Source organism: Embiotoca jacksoni, unplaced genomic scaffold (assembly GCF_022577435.1).
Source record: "Embiotoca jacksoni isolate LCO1_2020_lvr unplaced genomic scaffold, fEmbJac1.0.p SCAF_14, whole genome shotgun sequence".
In the NCBI taxonomy this organism is placed as follows: Eukaryota; Metazoa; Chordata; class Actinopteri; family Embiotocidae; genus Embiotoca; species Embiotoca jacksoni.
Genome location: NW_027185274.1, coordinates 4,320,216 through 4,343,622, shown reverse-complemented (window position 1 = coordinate 4,343,622; position 23,407 = coordinate 4,320,216). Strand labels below are relative to the sequence as shown.

Genomic DNA, 23,407 nt, shown 5'->3' with positions numbered 1-23,407 from the left:
AGCAGAACCGACCTCAGAGACTTCATGAAACACGGAGAGCAGCAGGGAGGAAGCAGGTCTTTACTCTCCTGGAAGCCGTGGCTGAAAAGTGATGCTGGGAATCTGCGTTGGACGTCACCCGCTGGATACTCTTGACTTAATTGAGGGTGACAACAGTGACCATGAAACTGTTGTCGTAAAACTGATCTTATGATAAGATAATAGAGGGAGCAGAGAACCAAGTCGCTTTTGTGTGTAGTGACTGACATCAGGTACAATTCACAGATAAGAATTAATCATGCGTATTTACAGGGGTAATCTCAAGTCATAGAAATACCTCACAACATGACTTTAAACCATGCACAAGCAAGTAAGGCAAAAACTGTCAGGCTTTTCTTCTCTGTATGTTTAGCCAGAAGTTGACACTCACTATCAAAAGACAATAAACAGGATGTGCGCTATAAACTACAACCCCAAAATGTGCTTTTTATTAGCCCAAACTTGTGATTAATGTAAAGGTGTTTGAATCACAAAAATAGGAATGCTATTCCACATTGCACATTAGAACACCGTCAAGCAATGATAAGGGTTGCAGCAGTACACCGGTATCATGGTATACCACGGTATCAAAATTGATGATTTTCATACCATGAACTAGTGTTTATTACCAGTAATGAAAAAACGAAATGCAACGAACAGAGACTCTTGCCTGCACTGCGATTTTCCTTCCCTCATCAATCGTCTGTGACACGCCGTGAACGGCGCCACACACAGATGCAGCGGAGAAGGAAAGAAGTCTCTTGGATATCTCTTGGATATCCCAAAAATTAACGTGTGGTTGTCCTCGAAGACAGATATCAGTTTGACCAAAAATGTGGACTCAGCGTTGCTGCAAAGAAGGAAACACATCAAACATGCTCGCCCTACTTTCAGAACACACCAACCCCTCAGTGCAGATAAAAGTAGGCTACGGGTCCCATTTATAATTTTAATCCCAAACAAGAAAACATATGGATGTTTAAACATCGATCATAAAATGCGCTATCAAATTTTTGTTAAAAAAAAAACAAAACTCTAAATTTCCGCTTTAATAAAGAGTTCAACCAAAAGAAACCATCTGTTTTCATTTCTTTAAGGGTCATAATAACTGATAATATTCATTGTAATTGTGAAATACCATCATACTGTGATATTACAGGTATCATACATAAACTCATACCACTGCAACCTTGGTCATGATTATATCACAAGTATCTAAATCCAGTTGGTAAGAAGCCCTCCATCAGTTGTTAAATGTTTCTGAATGGAGTCCTCCCATCTCATTACACTGACTGATTCCTCACCGGCTGCTGAGATCTCAGTACAGATGGACTGAATGGAGATGAGGCCAGCAGTAGAGCCTGTGGAGCTAAACTCCTGGCGTATTGTGCCACCGAAGAGCCGCGCCACTTTGGGGCCCGGCCCATGTGCCCATGTGCCGCTCGAGCCCTGGCAGAGAGAACAGGGGCCCCCTTGTTTGGCAGAGGCATGTTGACAGGAAACATCATGCATTCACATGATAATGAGCAAGTGAATTCATGTCCTTCACACTACCCCGCTTTCACTTCCTTACATACGTTACGCAGATGAGAGGCAAAAACACACGCAGAAATCTACTGTACACTGACACAGACACACACATGCAGTAACACAAGCATGCACGCTCCATCACAAACCCCTCAGTGTCTGGTGCAGAGCGGCCTGATTGCTGGTCTCATCACCAAGGAGACCAGCATTAAGCGGGCGCCTGGCAGAGACAGACTGGCATTTAGCATTTAGGACCCCACAAAGCTTTCAGGCAGAGTATACAGGCCTTTTTCAATGAGGAGAAAAAGAGAGACTAGTCACATGGATAGATGCAGAAAAAGAGAGACAAGAGGGAGAATGGAATACTGTTTGACAATTACATAAGAGAACAACATGATTTGGAGACGTGAAAATGTGGTAGAGGGAAAGAGAGGGGAGGTTAGGGACAGATAAGAAGAGGAACAAACACTCTTCAAGTGGGAAAAACAAGGCAGAAAATGAGCACGTCATTGTGGCTGGGGTACAAAGGCAGGCAGGAGGAGAGAAAATGAGATTTCTTTTTGTCTGTTTTATACTGACAAGTGCTTTACAGCGCTGACTACATAACTGCTGAGAGTGATGTGTTTAACATAAAACACCATCTGAGCGTTAAGCGGCGTATGTGTGAGTTCAGCTAACGTCACCAACGAGAGGAGCTATTAATACTCATGCCCACCTGAGTCTCCACCAGACTAAGGAGAGAAACGCAGTGCAAATTAACTACACAAATATATTTTTTTTTTTTTTTGTTCCTCCCTTTCCAATTTCCACTCCCCCCCCCCCCCCCCCCACCCCCCACTCCCATCCCCCCGGCTGGGAGGAAAGACAGGAAATGACAAAGAGGGTAAATCTGGCGTTTGGATTGTGGAAAGCCCTCTGCCCTCTGAACAGAAAGCAGAAGATCGAGGGGTGGCACGAGGCAAACAAGTGTTAAAGGGTTTAAGAGATGGGGATTTGGGTTATAGTGAGCTCCAGATGTTTTTGAGCTGAAGGGAACAGTGGAACACAACAGAGGAGAGGAGAAATTAATTTAGGGAGAAATTAAATAGATACCCAAAGTGGATGAGGTCATCATGACGGCTGCCTTTCCACTGAATTAAACTTACAGACCTACTTCTCCCTCAGTTGTCTCTGTTATTTAGAGCTCTGCTTTTTTCCTCCCTGCCACTTCACTTCAGTTTGCTGGATTCAACCTGCAACAAGTTGAAGAGCTGATATTGACTGCAACAGCCAATATGTTTCAAAAACATCAAACTAAAACCAGAACTTTTGTCAACAAAATAAGGAAACGACTACTTTTTCAAATTAAATTTCAAATTAAAAAATTTCCCCTCGGGGATTAATAAAGTAAATACCTACCTACCTACCTTAAACAACACAATACATAAATTCTTCATAACTTCCCAAGCTGTTACCAATCACTGTTGAAACACATGCTTTTTATGATGTGACAACGGTGCAGTTGAGGTTTGGTTTAGGCACAAAAATAGTTTGGTTAGGCTTAGAGAAATATCATTGGATCGAAATGAATACTTTATTAAGGTTGAGCTTTGTGGCCACGGTTACGGTAAACACCACTTGGTTGTGGTGCCTTTAACATTTAACAATGAAGGTCGGTTTAAAAGTCGGATGTTTTGTGGACCCGTTTATCTGCCACAACCTTCTCTCTACAGGACATGTGTTACTTTACCATTTCTTTGTGATATTTACTGCGGCTGTCACTCCAACGTAAACGTACAACATTTTAGGGCACTCAAAGGAAACACTGTAAATAATACAGTATATGGCATGTCAATCCTGTCTCATAGAAATTAAATTTCTATACAACAGAACTGAAAAAGCAATGACATGTTGGGGAAACACGAGTGTGCCTGGATTGTATTTTCAGTGTTGGGAAATGAGGAAACTTTATTTCCATTTTTGGCAAGTTTCAAAAACATTGATACTGATCAGTAAAGTGTTCCCTGACTATGTCTATATTACCAACAAAATATTCCATCTTGCTGTACAAGATCATTTTGAACTGACTACATCATTAGCCAATGTGTCATAATCATGTTTAGGAATCGAAACATAATTTCTAGGAAACACGAGTTGAGCAAATTACAAAATGTTGAGGCTGAACATATTTCTGAAATGTTCACTGACACTAACAGTTTTCCTGATGATTCCCACCCCCGACATCATTTTGGCACAAAGCAACATGTGCATGATTTTGGTTATGGTTTCAGTTAAATATTGTAAAAGCCAACAGTGTCTTTAATCACGTTAAACAAAGTTTTTGTGGACACATTCTGATCACATGTGAGCTCAGGAGAAAAACCCTTTTTTATGAGTTAAAAGCTGTATAAGAACATACCACTATATTTCCTCCAACAAAACATAACATTCTCAGCAAATATACAACTGGAAGCAATTACATTTCTCTCAAAACAAACTAATTTGTAGTATTTATACATGCAATTTCTAAGAGAAAGGGTTGCAGCCTGAAGACCAGACCACTTCTCCTCCGTGCCTCTCAGGTTCAGCCTCAGCCTGTTATACCAGGTATGAAATCCACCTATAGCTGCTGATTCACTCTCTCAGCTTCACTTTCTCCTCTCCATTTGCGGTCAGCTAGTACCCGGTTGTTATCCTCTCACTTAAATTCCTTAAGAGTTCAGCTCGTATCCCTCCACCCCCATCTTTCCCAGTGCCTGTGATGCTTTGATAACCAGCCATGAAAGACTGTATCATATACGCTTCATCTCATCTGCAGGGCCAACTCACAGTATTAATTTTTCATCTTAATTTAAACAAGGATTAATTAAAATTGAAGTCTTCTTTTTGCTCCCAGCTGTGCACGGCAGTCGTGTAATCTGTTACTGCTTTGGCTCTGCGGTGCAACCTGCATTCATGAGCTTTTATCTGAGCAGTGTTTTATTATAACAATGGTGAATAGCGTCTCATGTGCCTGTGCGTGCACACTGACGGCAGTCTCAATGGGCCCTGCTATTCTACACTCTCCGCATTTTAACAAAGAGTAGTTTTTTTTCCCATTGTGCTCTAATACGCCACACACATCTCCACGCCTCTCTCCTCACCCAGTGGTACAGTAATAAAGACGAGCTACATCTCTCTCCATCTCACTCCCTCTCCCAAAGCATTACGCAGCTCTATTCTGCTTATTTACAATGCACAAACGAGGAAGTGCCACACATCCAGCTCTGGCTATGGTAGACCTAAATTCCAACGGGGAAATCACCGTCTAAATACGGAGAAATCGTTCTGGAACGGGACAATGCCCCACGTTATTAAAGTACCCTCCAGCCGAGCACAATGGAGCCATTGATCATCTCATGTCATCGTTAAAACCCTGCGTTTCATCTCACAGTTTTAATAAAGGGAAAATGTCAAGCGTTTACAGGCCAGAGAAGATGGATCACTTGATATTTTGTCATTGATTATGAGATATGTTTATGAAGAGTTGGGCTGCGAGTCCCACATCCCTATGAGGATAGTTCCTGTCCTCCTCTCTCTGACTGAACTAACCTTAGTTGCACATTACGGTTTCTACGTGGATTAATATTATATAGAGCCACTCTCTATCATCTGAGCACTCCTTCTGCCATCTTTACTGACACCACATCACTATGAAGCGATGACAGAAAACTGTAATTGCACATCATTGTTGCTTTGCCATAATTACAGTTGTGATAGTGCACAGGGAGAAAATGGCTTAATAGTCTCTGGGTAATTACCCCAATTGACTGGATGGAAGCTAATTGGATTGTTTGACATTGTGTGGATGTGTACATATTTTGCGTGTGTGTGTGTGTGTGTGTGTGTGTGTGTGTGTGTGTGTGTGTGTGTGTGTGTGTGTGTGTGTGTGTAAGGATTAATGTTTGTATGTATATGGGAGCAGTTGACAATAAACAAATAACCACAGGAGACTCTATTTGTAGGAACAGCAGGACATAAGCATACAATCACCCTTTACAACACGTTGATCTCTTCGAAGTCACAATACACATATTCACACTTGGTTTTACGTAAAGAATCTATCTGAAATTGACCTAATTATTTTCAGCTTGGGAATGTCTTCTGCATATAATCTTTTATTGTGGATTCCTGAACAGAAAACTGATAGTTTTTCAGCATTAAAATCATTTCATAGGGCTGAGATCATTTTTATAAGGGCAGTAATACATTTAAATGTTTTCCCCCTTTAAAACTATTAATATCAACATACCTCACTAAGTTTTAATCACACTGATGAGAAAATGTGGGAGTACAGCAGGGTTTATTCCTAAAACCACTCTTAATTTATTTTGTTGTTCCATGTTAGTGAAGTTACAAACTTCAATCAATATTATTTCAAATAATATCATATGCTTCCGTGCCCCTTTGACCCTTAATCCATTCCCCTTCTGTTTTATCTGGAAAGCGCAAATATTATCCACAACCCAAACCAACTCATCTTCTTCCAATTCACATAATTCAACCAACAAGTTTCCTCCTGGATGTTTTTTTTAATCTGCCGACTTCGAGGGCCAGAGGAAGGATTTCCTGTTGTAAACTGTACAACCAAGACCTGACGGTAACATAAGGTTCAGGACCATAATTGTGCTTGATCTAAATATACATGAATCTATGTATTTAAGTTCAGCTTCCTCAACAACAGCATAAAGATCAAAGATAAAAAAAAAAAAAAAAAAAATAAGATTTACCCTGGTTCACTTTTTCGCATTATTGATTCAAGAGTCCAGCCCATTTCACAGTGAAAGGCCAAAAATAGAAGCAAATTTATGAATGCCTAAAAAACAGCATGCAGTCCTGTTTTGTATAAAGTCAGTTCTTGTTTGCATTCACTGAATCACCATAACAGTTATAAATATCCTAAAGTTGTTAGTGAGTATAATACCAAAGAGATCTTTACAAGACTATTTCATTATTTTTCTTCAACCAAATAAATGAAAAACTCAAATATTTTGATATGCAAAATGAATAAATGATAATGATAATAATAAAATTATAAATTCAGATGATTCTCTTTTATCAACTTTCAGGATTTTTAGGCCACCAATCATCCGTTTTTAAAGAACTTTTACTCATATAAATGCTGCTTCAGAGGGTTTGGTCACACTGCACACGATGTGACTGGCCTGCACTGGCTCTTGCTTCGCACTAGATCTGATTTCAAACAGCTTCCGCGAGCATATATATATAGTAAACAAGCTCACACAATCATATTTATCTGATCTTCCCATCCCTTATGTACCCTGTCATGATCTCCAATCACAGGGAGCTGGCTGGCAGACTGTCACAGACAATCAAGAGGAAATTAGCAGGCAGCAGAGCATTTCCTACCAAGCTACATATCTTTAGAAGCGCCAGCCTCTCTGGGAAGATAAACATGTGGAAGTCTTCAAACCCCATCCAATGTTTATCACAGGAAAGACACACTTTCTTCTTCTACTTTACTCCAAGAGAACCAAACTAGAAACTAACGTTTCAGTCTGCACATGTGTTTGTTTGTCTCTGTGCTTGTCCAGTTGTTTGGACACTTAAGAATTATGTTTGAACACTTTAGTTTACACCCAATAAAGCTCTCCTGTGTCATTTCACAACTGCCTGTCAGCGTGTGTGTTGACATGCGACAACTTGCTCGTGTGCCACTGAACTGATCAAATAAAGCCAAAGCTATCTATAATCTATAAACCAGGGTCACAGACCAAATGACAGACATAATCTGCAGCAAAGCCCATCTTAGCAGATGATTTGGGCCTCTGCTCAATAGTTTACACATTGTTCCATATTCACAAATCACCTCTTAGCAGGCAAGCTGAGCACGGATCAGCAGCAGCCACGGCTCGGCAGAGGAGGCAAGCTAGCAAGTCACAGCTTCCTCAGTCATACGACGGCAACGCGGAGGGTTTAACACAAAGCTGAGACATTTACAGCTGAGACAGAAAAAGGCAGAAGTGCTAGGAGGAAATAAAAGATATGAAAAACATGAAAAGACTCGCACATCAAAGGTGTATTTGTGAAATAATAATAATTCAAGTGCCAAATTACAGAAGTTTAAAGGATCCAAGTGGATACAGTAATTGTATTTCTCTGTTCTACTGAAAAAGAAAAAAAAAAAAAAAGTACGTCTCAATCAGCTCGGTCTTAATTCTGAAGGGAGGTGAGTAAATAAAATGGTTCTCTTTTAGTACAAATACAGTATTTTTTTTATTTAGGTTTAGATAGAAAGAATGTATGCAATAAATATACTGTTTTTTACCATACAGTTAACTACACAAAATAGCCAATCCATGTCGATTTTGGCTTTAATAATGCCGCAGTAATGTGAGAGAAATTTTCATGTAGCAATCAGTTTCAATGTTTTGTGCTCTCCCTATAATATTCGCCCTCAGTTTAGACAGCCATCTCTTTTCTGTTCAGCGTGAGCATTGCATCCAATTTCATTTTCCAGTAATACTCTGCACTGCTCCTCATCTTGTCTTCAGCTATTTTGCAAGGTGGTTTTAGATAGCTTGTGATGCCAAGTGGGGTAATCTCTGTATAAAGCGGAAATGGAGAAGGTTGTAGCTCTCAGAGCAACTTTGACAGTTGACAGCATTAAGCCTCGAGGTGAAAAAACTCTCTTTTGTGAAAAACTCTGCGTGGCAAAGTGATCCTGAGTGATTCTACAACTGCTGTACTAGTAGTATTAGACAGCAACCAACCTTTGTCATTTTTGCTTGGTATGTCTGCTCATTAGCACTGTGTCCTGAAAGTGTCCAGGTACCTCTAATCAAAGAACTATTATCCTCATTTTCAAAATAAAATCCTCATTGTTGTATTTCTCTATGGCTGCCAGGTTTCTGTGTTTCTCCCCTCAACCCTCCCCACAGTCGATGTCATGTGGGACAAGCGTGCATGTGGTCCAGCATTCCATTATTGTGTTACGCTTATTTAAAGCTGCTCCAATAGCTGGAATCTACTTAAAAGGCTTTTTGTAGTATAGTGGACAAATAGGGCACAAACCCACACACATAGTGTGTCAGTGAGGTCAACGACAATACTATCTGGCATTATCAGTTAAGTCTGTGCAATACCCTGGTGATATTAATGCACGAGGGATGGTGGGAGGAAGGATCTGTGTGTGTTTGTGTGGGTGGGTAGGTATGTCATTGTGTGGGTTTGTGTTATTGATGGTGAGTTTGGCCTCTCAGATTCTGGCACCACATCTACCTGGGGCCAAGTGGATTTGCATATTGAGTGCATTAGAAACACGGAGCAGTGGGTATCGTACCGGAGAGTGTTTCCCTGCCCCCACCACCAGTCTCCGCACTGTCAGGGAGGGCAACCAGATAAGACAGTAGGGGCATGGATTAAGGGTCAAAGGGGCACCGGAGCATATGGTAGGCCCTTATATCGCTGTTCGACTATGACCGCCTACGTGGTCACCTGGTGAAGCAGGTCTCACCGGGTGTAACAAAACAGTGGCCGTCTTCTCCTTTTTAATTTAACCTTTGGCATATAATCTCAACTGGTTTTAGTCGTTTAAGGGTCATCATGATGAAGTTTAGCTCAGAATATAAGAGAGTGAAAGTCCAGAGAAAAGGAGAGAAAAGGTCAGACGAGCTGCTGACCACGGTTACCCTGCCTACAGAAGTCGTGTTTATTGACTGATGACTGATTGAGTACGGAACAACCCAAGCAGGATGGGGAAAGGGAAAGTCATGCAGCTACTTACTGTCCTTTACTGCTGTTATGTTAGTTTGAATAGGTTTTAATAACTGCATTCTGTCTTCATTAGTAAACAGGGCACATTTTCAGGATTTTCAGCTTAAATGTTTGACTTGAGTGTTAAAACAACACTAAATGAAACTGCAAAATGTATTTATTGCTGGGTTGGGCAAAAAATGTGCATTGAACTTAAATTATTACTTCCAATATTACTTCCAACATATTGGCTACTAGTTTTAGAGAATATAGTTTGTACATAATTAATTACTTATAATTTTTTAAGGCAATCAATTGTCTATTTTTTTTTTTTTTTTTTTTAAACAAAATCAACTTATTCAGGTTAACAGTCAGTTGTAGTAGTTGTTGGATGCTGGATATTAGTGAAGCTGCAAATATAGTTTTGCTGCTGTAGACAAATGGTACCAACAAAAGCTTTCATCTATGGACCTGACCTGCACACAAATTGGATTTCTACATCACTTTTAAAGAGAGCTTTACGGCCTGGAATCCTTTTACAGAAACATGTATATTAAAATATATAAAACTGTTTACAAAGTTATATATAGAAAGCTTTATTTTAAAAGCACAAAAACTGCAGATGCAATGATTTTTTTTTTTTAAACAATCCGATTATTCTATTTTTGTTATCTTTTCTGACTGTTCTACTCACAACCTTCTTGCTTTTCCTTTTGATGAGGCTGAATGCTCATTCACTAAAGTCACTGAGTTTGGTTTTAGGACCAGAGATGTATTTATGTTTGTAAGTCAGATGAGACAGTGTCATTAGCAGAAAAAACAAGTGTGGGTTTTTGTTCAATGTCTGTAGCACCTGTGAAGTGTAGCAGGCTGCTTACTATGATAGAACAGTGACTTTACTGCCTCAAGCAAATATGGTTTATATGTCAAATATGACACACGTGATTCCCCTCTACAGTTATGGAGAGCTAGCCTGACTCCGTCAGACTATTGCTCACAGCTTTCGTTTTCCTCTGTGATTATAGTCTTTTGAAAGGCAGACCAATCAGCGGCTATTGTCAGTGGTCAAGTGCATTTGTCCCGCCCCTCTTTTACTGCGATTGGACAGCTGTGTAAAAAGTGACAGTGACAAGAGCAGCGTATGTTGAACCTTTTTCAACTCTAAGTGACTGGAAAAAAAAACCTGCAAACATTCAGCGGTCAGGGCACAATAAACACTCAGCGCCTCGTCACGCTGCTGGCATTTGAAAAAAAGCGACACTCCCTTTAAAAACGATTTAAAAAATACACTTTGCTTTGGTGGCCTCAGGCCCTAGGTAGTTGTAGTGGTGGCAGAGTGTTGGCTTGTTTCGGCACATGCTGGTTGATTAAGGTTATAACAGTAGGATAGAACGAGTGCCAATAAAGGCAGGCTAATGGAGAGCAGGAATGAGACAAATTAAAGCAAAACTAGGGGGCGCCATTGGAAACAAATGAACAGAAATGTTCCCCCTTTTGTTTGAGGTCTTCCCCAAAGGAGAACAAAGAGCAGCGCATTCAATATAATTTCAGTAGGATGCTGCAAATTGTATTTTAAAAAAATCTGATTACATTTTGAGCTATTGATTTATTTATCTGATTTTCAACCTTTGTTGGGCAACAAAATGAACATCAATAATTCCTGTTTTCTTAAAAAAAAAAAAAAAAAAAAAAAAAAAATTATGTAACATACAAACTGTAATTCTGTATGAATACATTTTATGGTCTCAGGTGTGTGTGGGGGGGTGGGGGTGGAGGAGGGCATGGCTGTATGCACACTGTTTGTGTGGGCAAGTGCTGCAAAGGTATGTCTGTGTTTGCAAGTGTGTCTGCATGTGTGTATGTGTGCACGCATAAACTGTGTGTGTTCCCCACTTTGTCAAAGTCCCACCTGGTGCCCCCCTCCTGTTCTATTGGATACAACAGAGACAATGTTAGGGTGAAGTCTGCTGTAACAATGTACAGATGGGATCTCCTTCTCTCTGTCTCCCTCGCTCTCTGGCCCGCTCTCTCTTTTTTACTCTCACTGTGTGCCTAATGCGCCATTCTTCCTGGCTGTTCACATGCATCAGATTTGACATGCTCATTCGTTGTCTGCAAGGACAGAACAACCGGGGACCACTTTTCAGTCTCATCCTCATCCCTGGAAAGTCATGTGTGCGTCGACAGAGTGTGTGGGAGGACGGCGCAATACAGGCCGGGAGGGAGAAAATTTACGACTGCGTGAAAAGAGAGCCACGGAGAGAAGCTGTGAGTGGAAAGAGGAAAAACAGCGAAAGACAGGGAAACTGGAAAACACGGTGACGTAAAACCAAAAGCAGACACAAATAAAAGAATACAAGGAGGATGGAGAGGAACGTAGAGGCATGTAGGTCAAGATAAAGAGAGAGAGAGATAAGTTGGACCGGCGCTTTGGAAGAATGACACCTGAATGAGAGAGAGTGGGGCTCCGGGGCACCATACAAAAGAGGGACTAATAATGAAACTATACGGAGAGCTGCTGCACAATCTTTCCTAGAGGGAGTGATTCAGGCAGTTAACACACATTAACTGAGAGGCCGAAGTGTGTCACAGCCAGGGCTCACCTTGCACTACTGCAGGGGCATCTCAGTCCAGTGTCCTGACTAGACAGAGCACGTGGAGCAAGAGGCGTTAATGACAGACATAATACGATTGGCTTTACTGGAATTTCTGATGTTTTTCTTGTCCAGACGTTAAAATTTTAAAAGGAACCGTTCCGTTTATCTCCACTTACGTATGCTGTGTTCCAAATTAAGTACTTAAACTGACTATTTTCAGTGCATGAGTACGTTCACACTGACAAGTATGGAAACATGCAGTAAACAGGGATGATGCACTCAAAATGGTTCAAAAATTTAATGTGAAAAGCTGGACACATTTAACCCTCAATGGTCGCCATCTTGGCTCAAACAAAAGTTGATGTTTCATTAGTACCATCATATTGCTGTTGGACAGATGCCATCATTGTGTTTATTTAGTGTTGAAACAGACGGCAGGAAAACACGGCCATTTCTGGGTAAAGTAATTAAAGCTGGCAGATGTGTTGATGGGTGATGCATTCAGATGCTACGGGTATTTCCGGTATGTGCAGACCAGCAGTGTGCAGTTTGAGAAAAAAATACTTACAATAAATAATTACAAATAAGAGTCCTGACATGTAAGAGTACTATATGCTCGTATACTATTGGAAGTGTGTTGAACAAACCCTTCGTGTCTTTGTTTTGATGTTATGTTGTATGTTATTTTACCTGCCAAACTAACTGCTGTGATCCAGAAACACATGAACACCAATATGAAATGGGGCACAAGAAGTTAGGCAGAGCCTCAGAAGAACTTTTTAGTGTTATAGAATACAGTATTTGCTCTATTAGGCTTCAGGGGAAATTAGCAGTGCCACAGCAGCCAGGTGATTGATCAATCGATCATATACTACGTTCATTTTGTTGTTAGAACACCAAGAAACCTTCTTTACAAGTAGGTAAAAAAAAAAAAACTATAAACAAACCAACCCAATCAGCTGCTGATATGGGGGAAAAGAGTCTGTATTGCCGTGCTGGACCTCGATCATTGATTGCTGTGATCAGACAGCTCGTTCTGCCTCTGCTGTGTGTGGCGGCTGTGGCTCAGGAGGTGGAGTGGTTCCACCAACCCCAGTGTTAGTTGCTCGATCTCCAGCTCCCTCAGTGCACAAGCTGAAGTGCCCTTGGTCGAGACAATGAACCCAAATTGCTCCTGAAGGTTACTGTAGAGCACTTTGGATAAAAACACTATATAAATGCAGCCACTGGCCAATTTCCTCTGGGAAACGCTGCAAGTTGAATTGAGAAATCTGTCCACAAACAGAGATTTATGTCAGTTTGAAATGTAAATCACAGTTTGCAGACTGTTTGAGCAGCAATTTAAACATTTGCCTTTTTTTTTTTTTTTTCCAATTAAGTTTGACTAACCTGTGGGTTTGTTTTCCCCTAAAATCGTCCAGTTGTGAGCTTAATTATCAATTGCAGTCCATTTTACAATTGATCTATGAAACAGATACAACAATTTTATCATGTTTCCAGATTTCAGCAACTGATGGCCAGAATGCCTTAAAACCAAAATGTACCTTTACGTATCTTTACCACACTGCTGCCTTTGGAAGTGTGATTATTATGTGATTATTTTGGTGACAGAGGTACATACTAATACATTTTGAGAGTGGAGACATTGAACTAGAAAAAAAGCACAAATAAAACAGCAGCGTCTTACCCCAACAGCCAGTTTATGAATTACCTATGGCGGTGAAAAGCCCTGGGCATATTTAATGCAGGAGAATCTGTCCCTTTTTCTACTTTGTTCCCCTCTATTCAGTTTCTCTTTGCAGTATTCTGCATTTTCACTCCATTAGCAGCATTAAATCTTTGGATGTCAGACAAAGGAGTTCAATAAGTTCATCTGTTAAACCCGACCACATTAAACTAGCATGCTACTGTCACAGAGAAAAAAAAAAAAAAAAAAAAAAAAAAAAAACATGATTAAAGAGGACTAATTATGATCTTCTGTATTCTCTGTCATTTATATAATGTTTCAATGTCAGATGTTCACATTAAACATGGCCAACGTTTAAACACCCACAAAGTACAGACTGATGGTGCAGGGAGATTCTTATTTTACTTGGTACGTCAGCGCATTTCCCAAACATACACCTATTAGCAGGGGCATATATGGAAAAATGTACATACAGCCTGCGATAATTTGACACAATAAGCAGGCAATGTGTGTAATATCTAACAGCGATGTCACACTGTCATTTTTGTTGCTGCGAATGTTCTCGCTGTTTACTTTAATATTCCGGATCAGATCCAGGCTCTTACGCAAACAAATGGGTTTGATGAGTTGCCATGTCCAATAAACAATGAGAAATGATGTGACTTGGTAGGGTTACAGTGTCCTTTCAGTACCTCCACACCAGCAAGAGGAAGCAGCGGGGCTCACAAGCACTGGGTGCTTCCTGGAAGTTGGCCAATCAAACAATAACGGGATCATAGGAAAGGGTCTGGAAGAGACAGAAGCTAAAGCGACTTAATTCATACTGAGAGGCTGTATTAAGGGACAGTATAAAATTAGATAAATGAGTTGGTTTTTTTAACTGAATCCCCAGATCATATATATATATATATTTTTGTTTTGTTTAAATTAAGATGAGCATAATAGGTCCACTGGAAATGACCTTAACAACAAACAAAAGAGTGTATATACACCAGAAGCTTGCAAATGCAGATTGTTTTCCAAGATTGTTTTCCAATCTTTTTAGAAACCACGTCATGTCCATGACCTCTGACCCTCAAAGGATTCTGAACACTCAAAACGAGAGATGTAATTTCTGTAGGTGCTCTCAGCCGAGCACCTAACACTACAGGTAGCCATTACAAAAGAGCACAGACAACCCATCAAGTGGAAAAGTATGCAATTTAGAAAATTATATTCATCTGGAGTACTGAACAAACCACAATGTATTTTTGGAGCCTGGACAATTATCCAATCAAGACCACTGAGTGGGCCACCGTGCACTCAGAGCTGGTCGCAGGATCTTCATTATCTCGCAGTGTGACACCAGCCAGTTCAGTCCATGGGTTCATCAAGTGCTGTAAGGTCATTTAGTCGTTAGTTCCACGGATCAATTAACAATCAATTTCAAATTAATGAAACATGGCCACTGTACACCGGGGAGTACAGCTAAAAATACCTATATATAGTCCTTGCTTCAGGACACGCTCATGTCAGGAAGCTCTGACCAGAAACAACCTCTCAGCCTATTGTGAATGCAGCTCCCACTACTGCTAACATTTCAAGTGGTGTCCGTCACAATGGACCGGGGATAAACTGTCTGCGTCTGCCAAAGGAGCTGTGTGGTTTTTGTTTTTTGCACTGTGCTAAAAACCACTGTGAAATCTCTTCGGCTGGCCACATCCTCATCATCATCACCATATTTCTTGATTAAACTTCTAATCTAACTGGATCTGGTGGGTGTCAAGCAGAAAAAACTTTGCTTGAATTAATAATAAGTACTTAAAAAAAAAAAAAAAAAAAGACTTTCGCTCTCAAATGACTGCAATAATTTGCGCTTTAAATATTCACTCTTTATTTTGTTTCATTCACATGAAAAATTGGACTACTTGTAGCAAATGGTTATACAGTTGGATTGTGTGGATACAGCTCTGCTCTTTGAGGAAAATCAAAACAAAATCTGAGGAGCAGCTCATTCAGATAACACTTAAGGATACAATATTATAAAATTTAGACATGAGCATGAGACCTCAGCAAAATCCCAAAACTAAAGTTTCGTTGTCACAAGGTGCTGAAACATGAACGATGGGTCACAACTTCCTCCTCTTTTACAAAAAAGTGAAGCCAAAATATCTCAGAACTTTTGGGAAACTGTCATGACGTCCATCTTTATATCAAATCTGGAGTAACAGTGACAGCTGACAGGTTTTAAAGAGCACCTAAACCCCCTGGATGGATGTGATTGGATGTTGCTGGTCAGCTGGGAGCTGAACAGATGAAGCCTCAAAAGGAAATCGGCACCGCTGACACCAATCAGATGACAATTTCACTGCTATGCATGAACTTGCACTTCATTACACTATGTGCTTTATTCCCTCACTTTAGAAACAGTTTACTTCTTCTTCAACATTAAATTATCTCATTTATTTCCTATTACTGCCTTTTTTGGACCTTAAATTAAAATCAATTTGCAGCAGTTTTATTTTGCTGGCTACATGTTTTGCTGTCTTTTAGATTTAACTGTGAGCTGTTGGCACAGTGGTGCAGTAGTTAGCATTGTCACCTCACAGCAAAAAGGTTGGGGGTTTGAATCTGGGCCTGGGCCTTTCTGTGTGGAGTTTGCATGTTCTCTGTGTGGCTTCTCTCCGGCTTCCTCCCACCATCCAGAAACATGCACCTCAGGTTAATTGGTGGTTCTACAAATTGCCCTTAAGTGTGAATGAGTGTGTGAATGGTCTTTGTTTCCATCTGTCTCTGTGTGTTGGCCCTGTGATGGACTGGCGACCTGTCCAGGGTGAACGCTGCCTTTACCCAGAGTGAGCTCGGATAGGCTCCATTGGGAGGACATTTGAGAGTACAATTTGCTAATTTGGGGGAATCTAATATTATTTCTAGGAAAGAAATTTGACCATTTAGATGTCACTACCGTCAAGCTTTAAACAATTTAGCTGTGCACACTGATGGGCCGTGAGCATGATGTTTAAATAAGACCTTCTTTAAATTGTTTTCATTTTGAAAGGTAGCCACTTACCAAATCAAAAATGCTGTTAATAAATGTACTCTATACAGAAACAAAGGACATCTGTCCACATTAAAAGGGTGAGCAAGGTTAAAAAGCTTAGCAAAATATTCGATTAATAATAATAATAAGAAGAAGAAGAAGAAGAAGAAGAAGAAGAAGAAGAAGAAGAAGAAGAAGAAGAAGAAGAAGAAGAAGAATTAGTTCTGAGCAAATTTCGACTGGTACTTTTACTTGAAATGCCCATCCCATATTTGTCTATCTGTATTCTCTTGTTGAGTTTTGATTGAACATATTTATTGTTGAGTTTATGATTTGTACTATTTCTTGTGTATGTGATTTGAGTTTTTTAGTTTTATGTATTTTAAAAGGCCCATCTAGGAACGGGCACTGCAAACGAACTATTTGCAAATTGTGGCACTGGTTACATATTTGTCCCTATAAAAATAAACATGAAGTAAACAGACAAAATTGAGCTCACTTCCGAGCGGGAATCTACCGATTGAACCTCAGAGAGACAATCTGACTGTCTGGATCCTGGAGGTTTGTGATTGGTGGATCAAACTAATGAGGTCATTAGAGTCCTGGGGAAACCTTGATCCTTGGGGATCAGCTGTAATTTATTTGCCAGGGGAATTAGAGGGCCCGAGCACAAACGCTGGGTCTGCTAGCACACCTGTGGGAATAATGTGCGCACGGGAGCATTTCCCTTCGCCATTGATCTGAGCTCAAAAAGGCTTACAATGATAAACAAAGCAACTATTCTTGGTAATACCGGAGATCAACTTAACGACCCTCTGGCAGTCACTGACTGAAAGCCGCAATATATCACACACACGAGGAAGTGAATGGTGTGGGAGGGCTTTTGTAAATTATACGTCAATTAACATGGATTGTTACAGGCACCAACGTTTGAGCGGCTGTCCTGAAGAAAGAAAACGGCTCTGTTTTTATCAGATTTATGAGGACAAATAAAGTAAGGAAGGACCTTTATTTAAGAGCAAAGTGGAGCACTTTGAGACTACAGTTCCTGCTTCGTTGTGATTTCTGTCACAAAAAAAGAGTTCGAGTTGGACTGCGGTTTTAAAAATGTGCTTTTCTGTGTTATTGATGTGACATTGAAAAGGATCAATACTTATTCTGTTAGATGTGTGGAAAGCCCCAATTTATGACTGCAGCTCAGAGCACTGATTTACTTACATGACTTTGCTAAGATTTACTGAGGGGACTTTTTCCACTTTCTTGTTTATGCCAACATTTTTGAAACAAACAGTGAACAACAACTAAACTTACAACTGTAGAAAAATGACTGATTTTATGGATGTAAAGGCTCAGAGTAAAAACTTTACCACTTTTCAAAACTGAGTTTTGTAACAGAAGTCCCCCTTAATGTTGCATCTGCATGCACCAAGCATCCCCTGAGTTCCTGATGTGATGTCCTGTCAGCGAACGCCCGGTCAAACCTCGAGAGCCAGCAAAGCAAAACTGCTCATTTCAAGACGAGCATATTCAGGGTGCCACGACATGAGGAAGACATCTGCTTTAAAGATGCATAAGCCCAGGGCTCATCTGAGACAGACACACACTAAAAAAAAAAAAAAAAAAAAAAAAAAAAAACAAGCTAAAAGATACTCCCCTCCGAATGCTCCGACCTGTCACAGTATGTTACAGATCAACATACTGTCAGACACACTCAAAGCATGTAGATTCGATTATGTTTTGTGGGCTCGTCATCGATATGATTTTGGCTTTCGGAGTGCTATTATCCCCTCTGCACCTGCAACCAAACAAACAAAGCACTACAGCAGGACTGTAGTGTTTCTTTTTCCTCCTTCAGTCATTAAATGATGCAAATTAAAATACCAGCTTTCCCAAAAGTGAATTTATCACACTTCATAGAGAAATTAGTATGACTGCTGCTCAGAGCGATGACCTTCTTGCTCAACCAAAGTGAGATAAAACTTCTGCTCATAGTACAACCCAGACTCTGATTGCAGCTTTGATTTACTGATTAAATGTCTTACATATCATAAAATATAGACATTAAAATGCCTCAGCCATGCAATTTCTCTGCACAGAATGATGCATCCGTAGGAAACCAGAAAGCAAAGATAAGCCAAATTAAATGTTTTAAAGGATCATTCTGAATTTAAAAGCAAGTTTGACAAGTGCACTGCCTCCACACGAGCTTGTTTTGACACCTGATTTCCCCAACACTTCGTCATCTAACCCAAAAAACCCGCCTGATGACATCCTTCCATCAACAACATCCCTCCTGCTCCCGACACGCTCCTGATTCACTCATGTTTCCCCTCATCTGACACTCTGATTAAAAGGTACAACCAACCCCATAACCTCAAAGCCCCAAACCTCCAACCCCTCTGTGAAGTGACCACATCAGATGTTTGCCCCAGATGCTTGGCCGACCGCCGTGCCGCAGAGCAGCCCGTGGACTCTTTGGGGCCCAGTTTAATGTGTGCTTAAGAGACCGTGGGACCGGGCAAATGCTGCGCTCACTCCCCTCCAAATATCTGCCCATCATTTATTCATTCACAGTCCCCGGATGGCCGCTGCTGCCATCATCTGAGGACCGTGTCGTCTGAAGTTCCCTGCGCCCCTGTCGCTCAAACGGACGCACACACGCACATGCACTTTGCAAGCGGTCCCAGAGGTCTTTTAATTTTTTGAGAGGCTATTTTTAGTGAGAAAAATAATCGAGGTGGAAAGTTCCATCTGTCCAACACTCTTGTTCCAGCTGCTCCTTTTTAGTAGCAGGCGGAAAGAGGAGGGGGGAAAAAACCCACTACTTATCAGATGAAACCGACACAGGGGCTGGGATTTTTTTTATCATACGCATTCGACAATAGCAGCATGAGAGGCGTACTCTGAATAAGGCGCTCGCTGCATTGCGCAACAAAAAAAACCTGTGCAAGATCACCTGTGGTAAAGGACCTGCTGAACTGAGTCCGCCATGTAACATATTTTGCTCTTTTTAAATCTCTTGTCACGCTGTTTTCTGTCATTGTCAGAAACAAAAAACATTTTTAACTGAATGAAACAAAGCTGATTTTACAAGCCAATAATAACATGTTTCTTTTTCATTCTTTTTTTTAACATAGGTTATTGCAGATTTTGGACCTGCTGCCTACTTTAATATACTGTAGCTATGGAAAATACAAGCTGAAGGCATGGTTAAATTTTTGCCTGCACTAACTGCTAATGGGAACCCAGTCTGTTACATATTTTAGTGACAAGACTGACTGAGAATTTAAATCAGCAAACTGAACAAATTAAACAATGTAAACAACATACAGACCAGACTCACAATCTAATTTGATGCCTGGAGCCTCAAAGGTTACCAAGCTCACAGAGAAAGTGGAGAGAAGAATTGGTCTAAGTTGGGCTTTGATGCGGACATGAATGCCCTGAATGTCAATGAGTTTGAGAAGCACTCCATGTCCTTTTTTTTTTTATTGCTTGAATGCTCCTCCCCGGATTCTTCTTCCCAAACATACGGACAACCCTGGAGGGCTCATCTGAACATTTCTGTGTATGCAAATTTGAAATGTTCTATAAGATTCGCTGTGCAGACAACTAAAACCAACAAAAAAAAACAGTTGAAAAGTTCAGAGCCACCACCTCTGCTTTAATCTAATTTGCAGAATTGATTGAACCTCCGGATCGGTCCCTGCCACACCCTGGAGGGTTGTTCAGGGTGGATCGTTAAAGCGGGGCATCGCGAACAGAGCAGCTCTGTGTCGGTATCGCCGGGGGTGTTGTTGTGACAACAACTGAACCAATCTATTTATTAGCATAGAGCCGGTGCCGTTTATTCTTCTAACTTTACCAAACTTTCTTCAAATGTTTTGAGCACTGCAGATCTGAACAAAGCTAGCTATTCTAGCTGTAAGGTGCCCATTTTCAAGCGAGAAGATGTGATACAATATTTATGTGTAACTGGGGAGCTTTGATGGCTGAAGAGGACATGACATGTCCTCTGACTAATGCTGTAAGTACGAGGGGTCCGGCCATGAACTCGGCCCTGACAGGTCCTGTCCAAGTCACTTACGAAACTTCCTTCCTTCTGTCTCTCACAGTTTTCTGCTTTGTTTGCTTTTTTTTTAAACTCCCATACATCCACAGCTACAGACACGTAATGATCAGTATGCGAGTGGCATTAAAGCTAAAAAAAAATACAAAAAAACAAAAAAACCTTGGTCTTCTGAAAAAAAAAGATGAAAGATTTTTGCCAGAAACTAACATGTGTTGTAAAAGCTGAAAGAACTCAGGTTTCATCGTGCAATGAGTCAAAACAATCCAGCCACCAACTAACATTGAGTTGAACTGATCGGATCAATCTAGTGACAATCTCTGACATGCAAAAAGTGGAGGTAAGTACACAGTCAAAACAAGCAACCACGATCAATACTGACTTAGCTGCATCGGAATTTATTTATAGTAACACTGGCAGCTCCCCACCTTGTTTCTGAACAAGTTGGCTTGTTAACAGAGCTGCCGGACTCACGCTGGTAGTGAAGTCATGCAGATTTCATGCACTGCAAAGACAGACATTTGGACGCTGATTACTTCAAGAAGTAAAAAGGTAGGAGTGACCACAGTCCTGTTTCCTTCTCAGAGGGTTTTATCAGACAAGAGGAAGGGGCAGCACTTGTAGAAAATCAAAGCATGCACTATTTGTGTGTGTGTGTGTGTGTGTGTGTGTGTGTGTGTGTGTGTGTGTGTGTGTGTGTGTGTGTGTGTGTGTGTGTGTGTAACCGCTGAGTGAAGCTGACAAGACACCACACATCCACTCCCTGCAGAGGTATACGGCTAAATAAGCAAGCAGCAGAGTGAATCACCAATCAGGACTAAATTCAATCTCACACAATTGTTTTGTCCAAATTGACATGTCAGTCTGTCCTGTGTGTGTGTGTGTGTGTGTGTGTGTGTGTGTGTGTGTGTGTGTGTGTGTGTGTGTGTGTGTGTGTGTGTGTGTGTGTTGTGTCTGCATGGTTCGCTGGAAGTGCTCTGTGTCCTGACAGGAGGCTCAGAGGGAGACTGGGCTGACATTCTACTATTTCTCTGCTTTCACATTTTTGTGACGATTTGAACATTTGTGAGAATGAAAAGTTAAATATGATTTCATTTCTAAACTTATTATTTTATTATTTAGTTATTAAACTGACTCAGAAAATCATTTTAGGCTTCTTCATATACACAAACAAATTTTGCCTAGAAATTAGGACCATTTATTGATGAGGCTTTTGTTTAATGTTATTTATCTTCTTGTGAGTTGTATTCCCTTAATGTGCTCTCTGAACTACAGCTTGTCCAAAATACAAAAAGACTTCTCATTTGTGATAATTCATGTTTGTTATATTTTATAATATAAAGCCAACTAAGTCAAACAAACTCACGAAAGTTATAAACACTCTCATTGAGAATATTGTTCGATTGCTGCAGGAATGACACCACAAGAACAAAGTTAAGGTCAAAACGCACCCAGACATACAGACGGTTCGATTCCCATTGAAGAATTATAGGAATATAGACAGATTTTCCTTTGGGGTTGCCTGCCTCTCCTGTGCTGCTGGTCACCATACTTCCCGTTAATCGGACGGATTACCAGCGTAACAGTCCACCGTCTGCTCCGTTTCTATTTCAAAACAGACACTCCCACAACTGTATCACATTTTACGTGTACCAGTGGCGGTAGTGTGTTTAAAACAACAACAACAGTAATTTTAGACCTCATATTGTGTAAGACGCGCAAAGGCGATATAAAGCACGAAGAGCGCATTATGTGCACATTCAAAAGTGCTTTGGGGAGTAACATGGCGACGAGTAACGCGGAGGGGAAACGTCATATTAAATGGGTGCTTTGATTTTTGTGGAAATGCCGCGAATTTGTGAGCCTGATTCAAACATACAGTTATAAGGAAGGCTGGGATCAAACGGCTGTGCCACGCGGTCTTGGAGAGGTTGGGTCCGGGAAACAATATTTGTCCAGGTACCTCTGGGTGGGCACATTGTATAGTAATCATTTGTCCAGGTGATACGAAATCTGAAAGCCGTTTGAAATATGTATCCTATCATTATTATTATTATTATTATCATTATCATTATTGTCGTTACTATTATTCTTGATATTATTATTGCATTAAGAGTGCACGAGGCGCATTAGTTGGAGACAGGTACACAAGTTTCCAAGTGTTATACAACTTACCCTCCATGCAGAAAATGACCATCCAGGCTATCCATAGGTCGGAGTTATGAAACTTCACCATGGTTCCTAACTGTTCTGGCTTTCAGATGAAGCCCGGAGCCTCCTTCTTTATTATAAAAAAAAATAATAATAATAATTTTTAAAAAAATCTCAGGTCCGCTCACAGTTTTCTTAAGAAAAGTGTCTGTTCCTCGTTATGGCATGAGACATGTGAAAAATCTGAGATTTTTACGCAGCGCACACCGACGGTATTTTCCCAAAACTACGTGGAATGTCCAAATGTGTGGGAATAAAACAACACTGGGAGCATTTCCATCCGCCAGGCTCTCCTCTGTCCTTCGGGCAGCTTTTTACAACTCCTTTCCACTCGCGTTCTTTGGTAGCTGCTCACTCCACGACTATTTTCTTTCCCAGACCTCTCCAGGTAAATTTTACGCACGCTTGGGAAAAACTGTGTCCACCTGCTGGTGTTGGAAAACCTGCCCACTTGCTGAAAGTGACTTCGGTTATAAACGGATCTGAAAGTGGCACTTTCCTCTTCCGCTTGGTGAGTCTCTCCAACGCGTCTTGTTGCGCTCCAT

The 23,407-nt window shown here is 40.7% G+C and overlaps 1 protein-coding gene across 1 annotated transcript in view; it reads right to left on the bottom strand.

Annotated features, from left to right (window-relative positions):
* igsf11 (immunoglobulin superfamily member 11) overlaps window positions 1-23,407 on the bottom strand; it is a 108,636-nt gene extending 85,229 nt beyond the window's left edge. Inside the window, exon 1 of the mRNA XM_069147559.1 lies at window positions 22,827-23,407. Within this exon, the coding sequence (XP_069003660.1) occupies window positions 22,827-22,887 (61 nt within the window). The 5' untranslated portion in view covers window positions 22,888-23,407. The remainder of the gene's footprint in view (window positions 1-22,826) is intronic.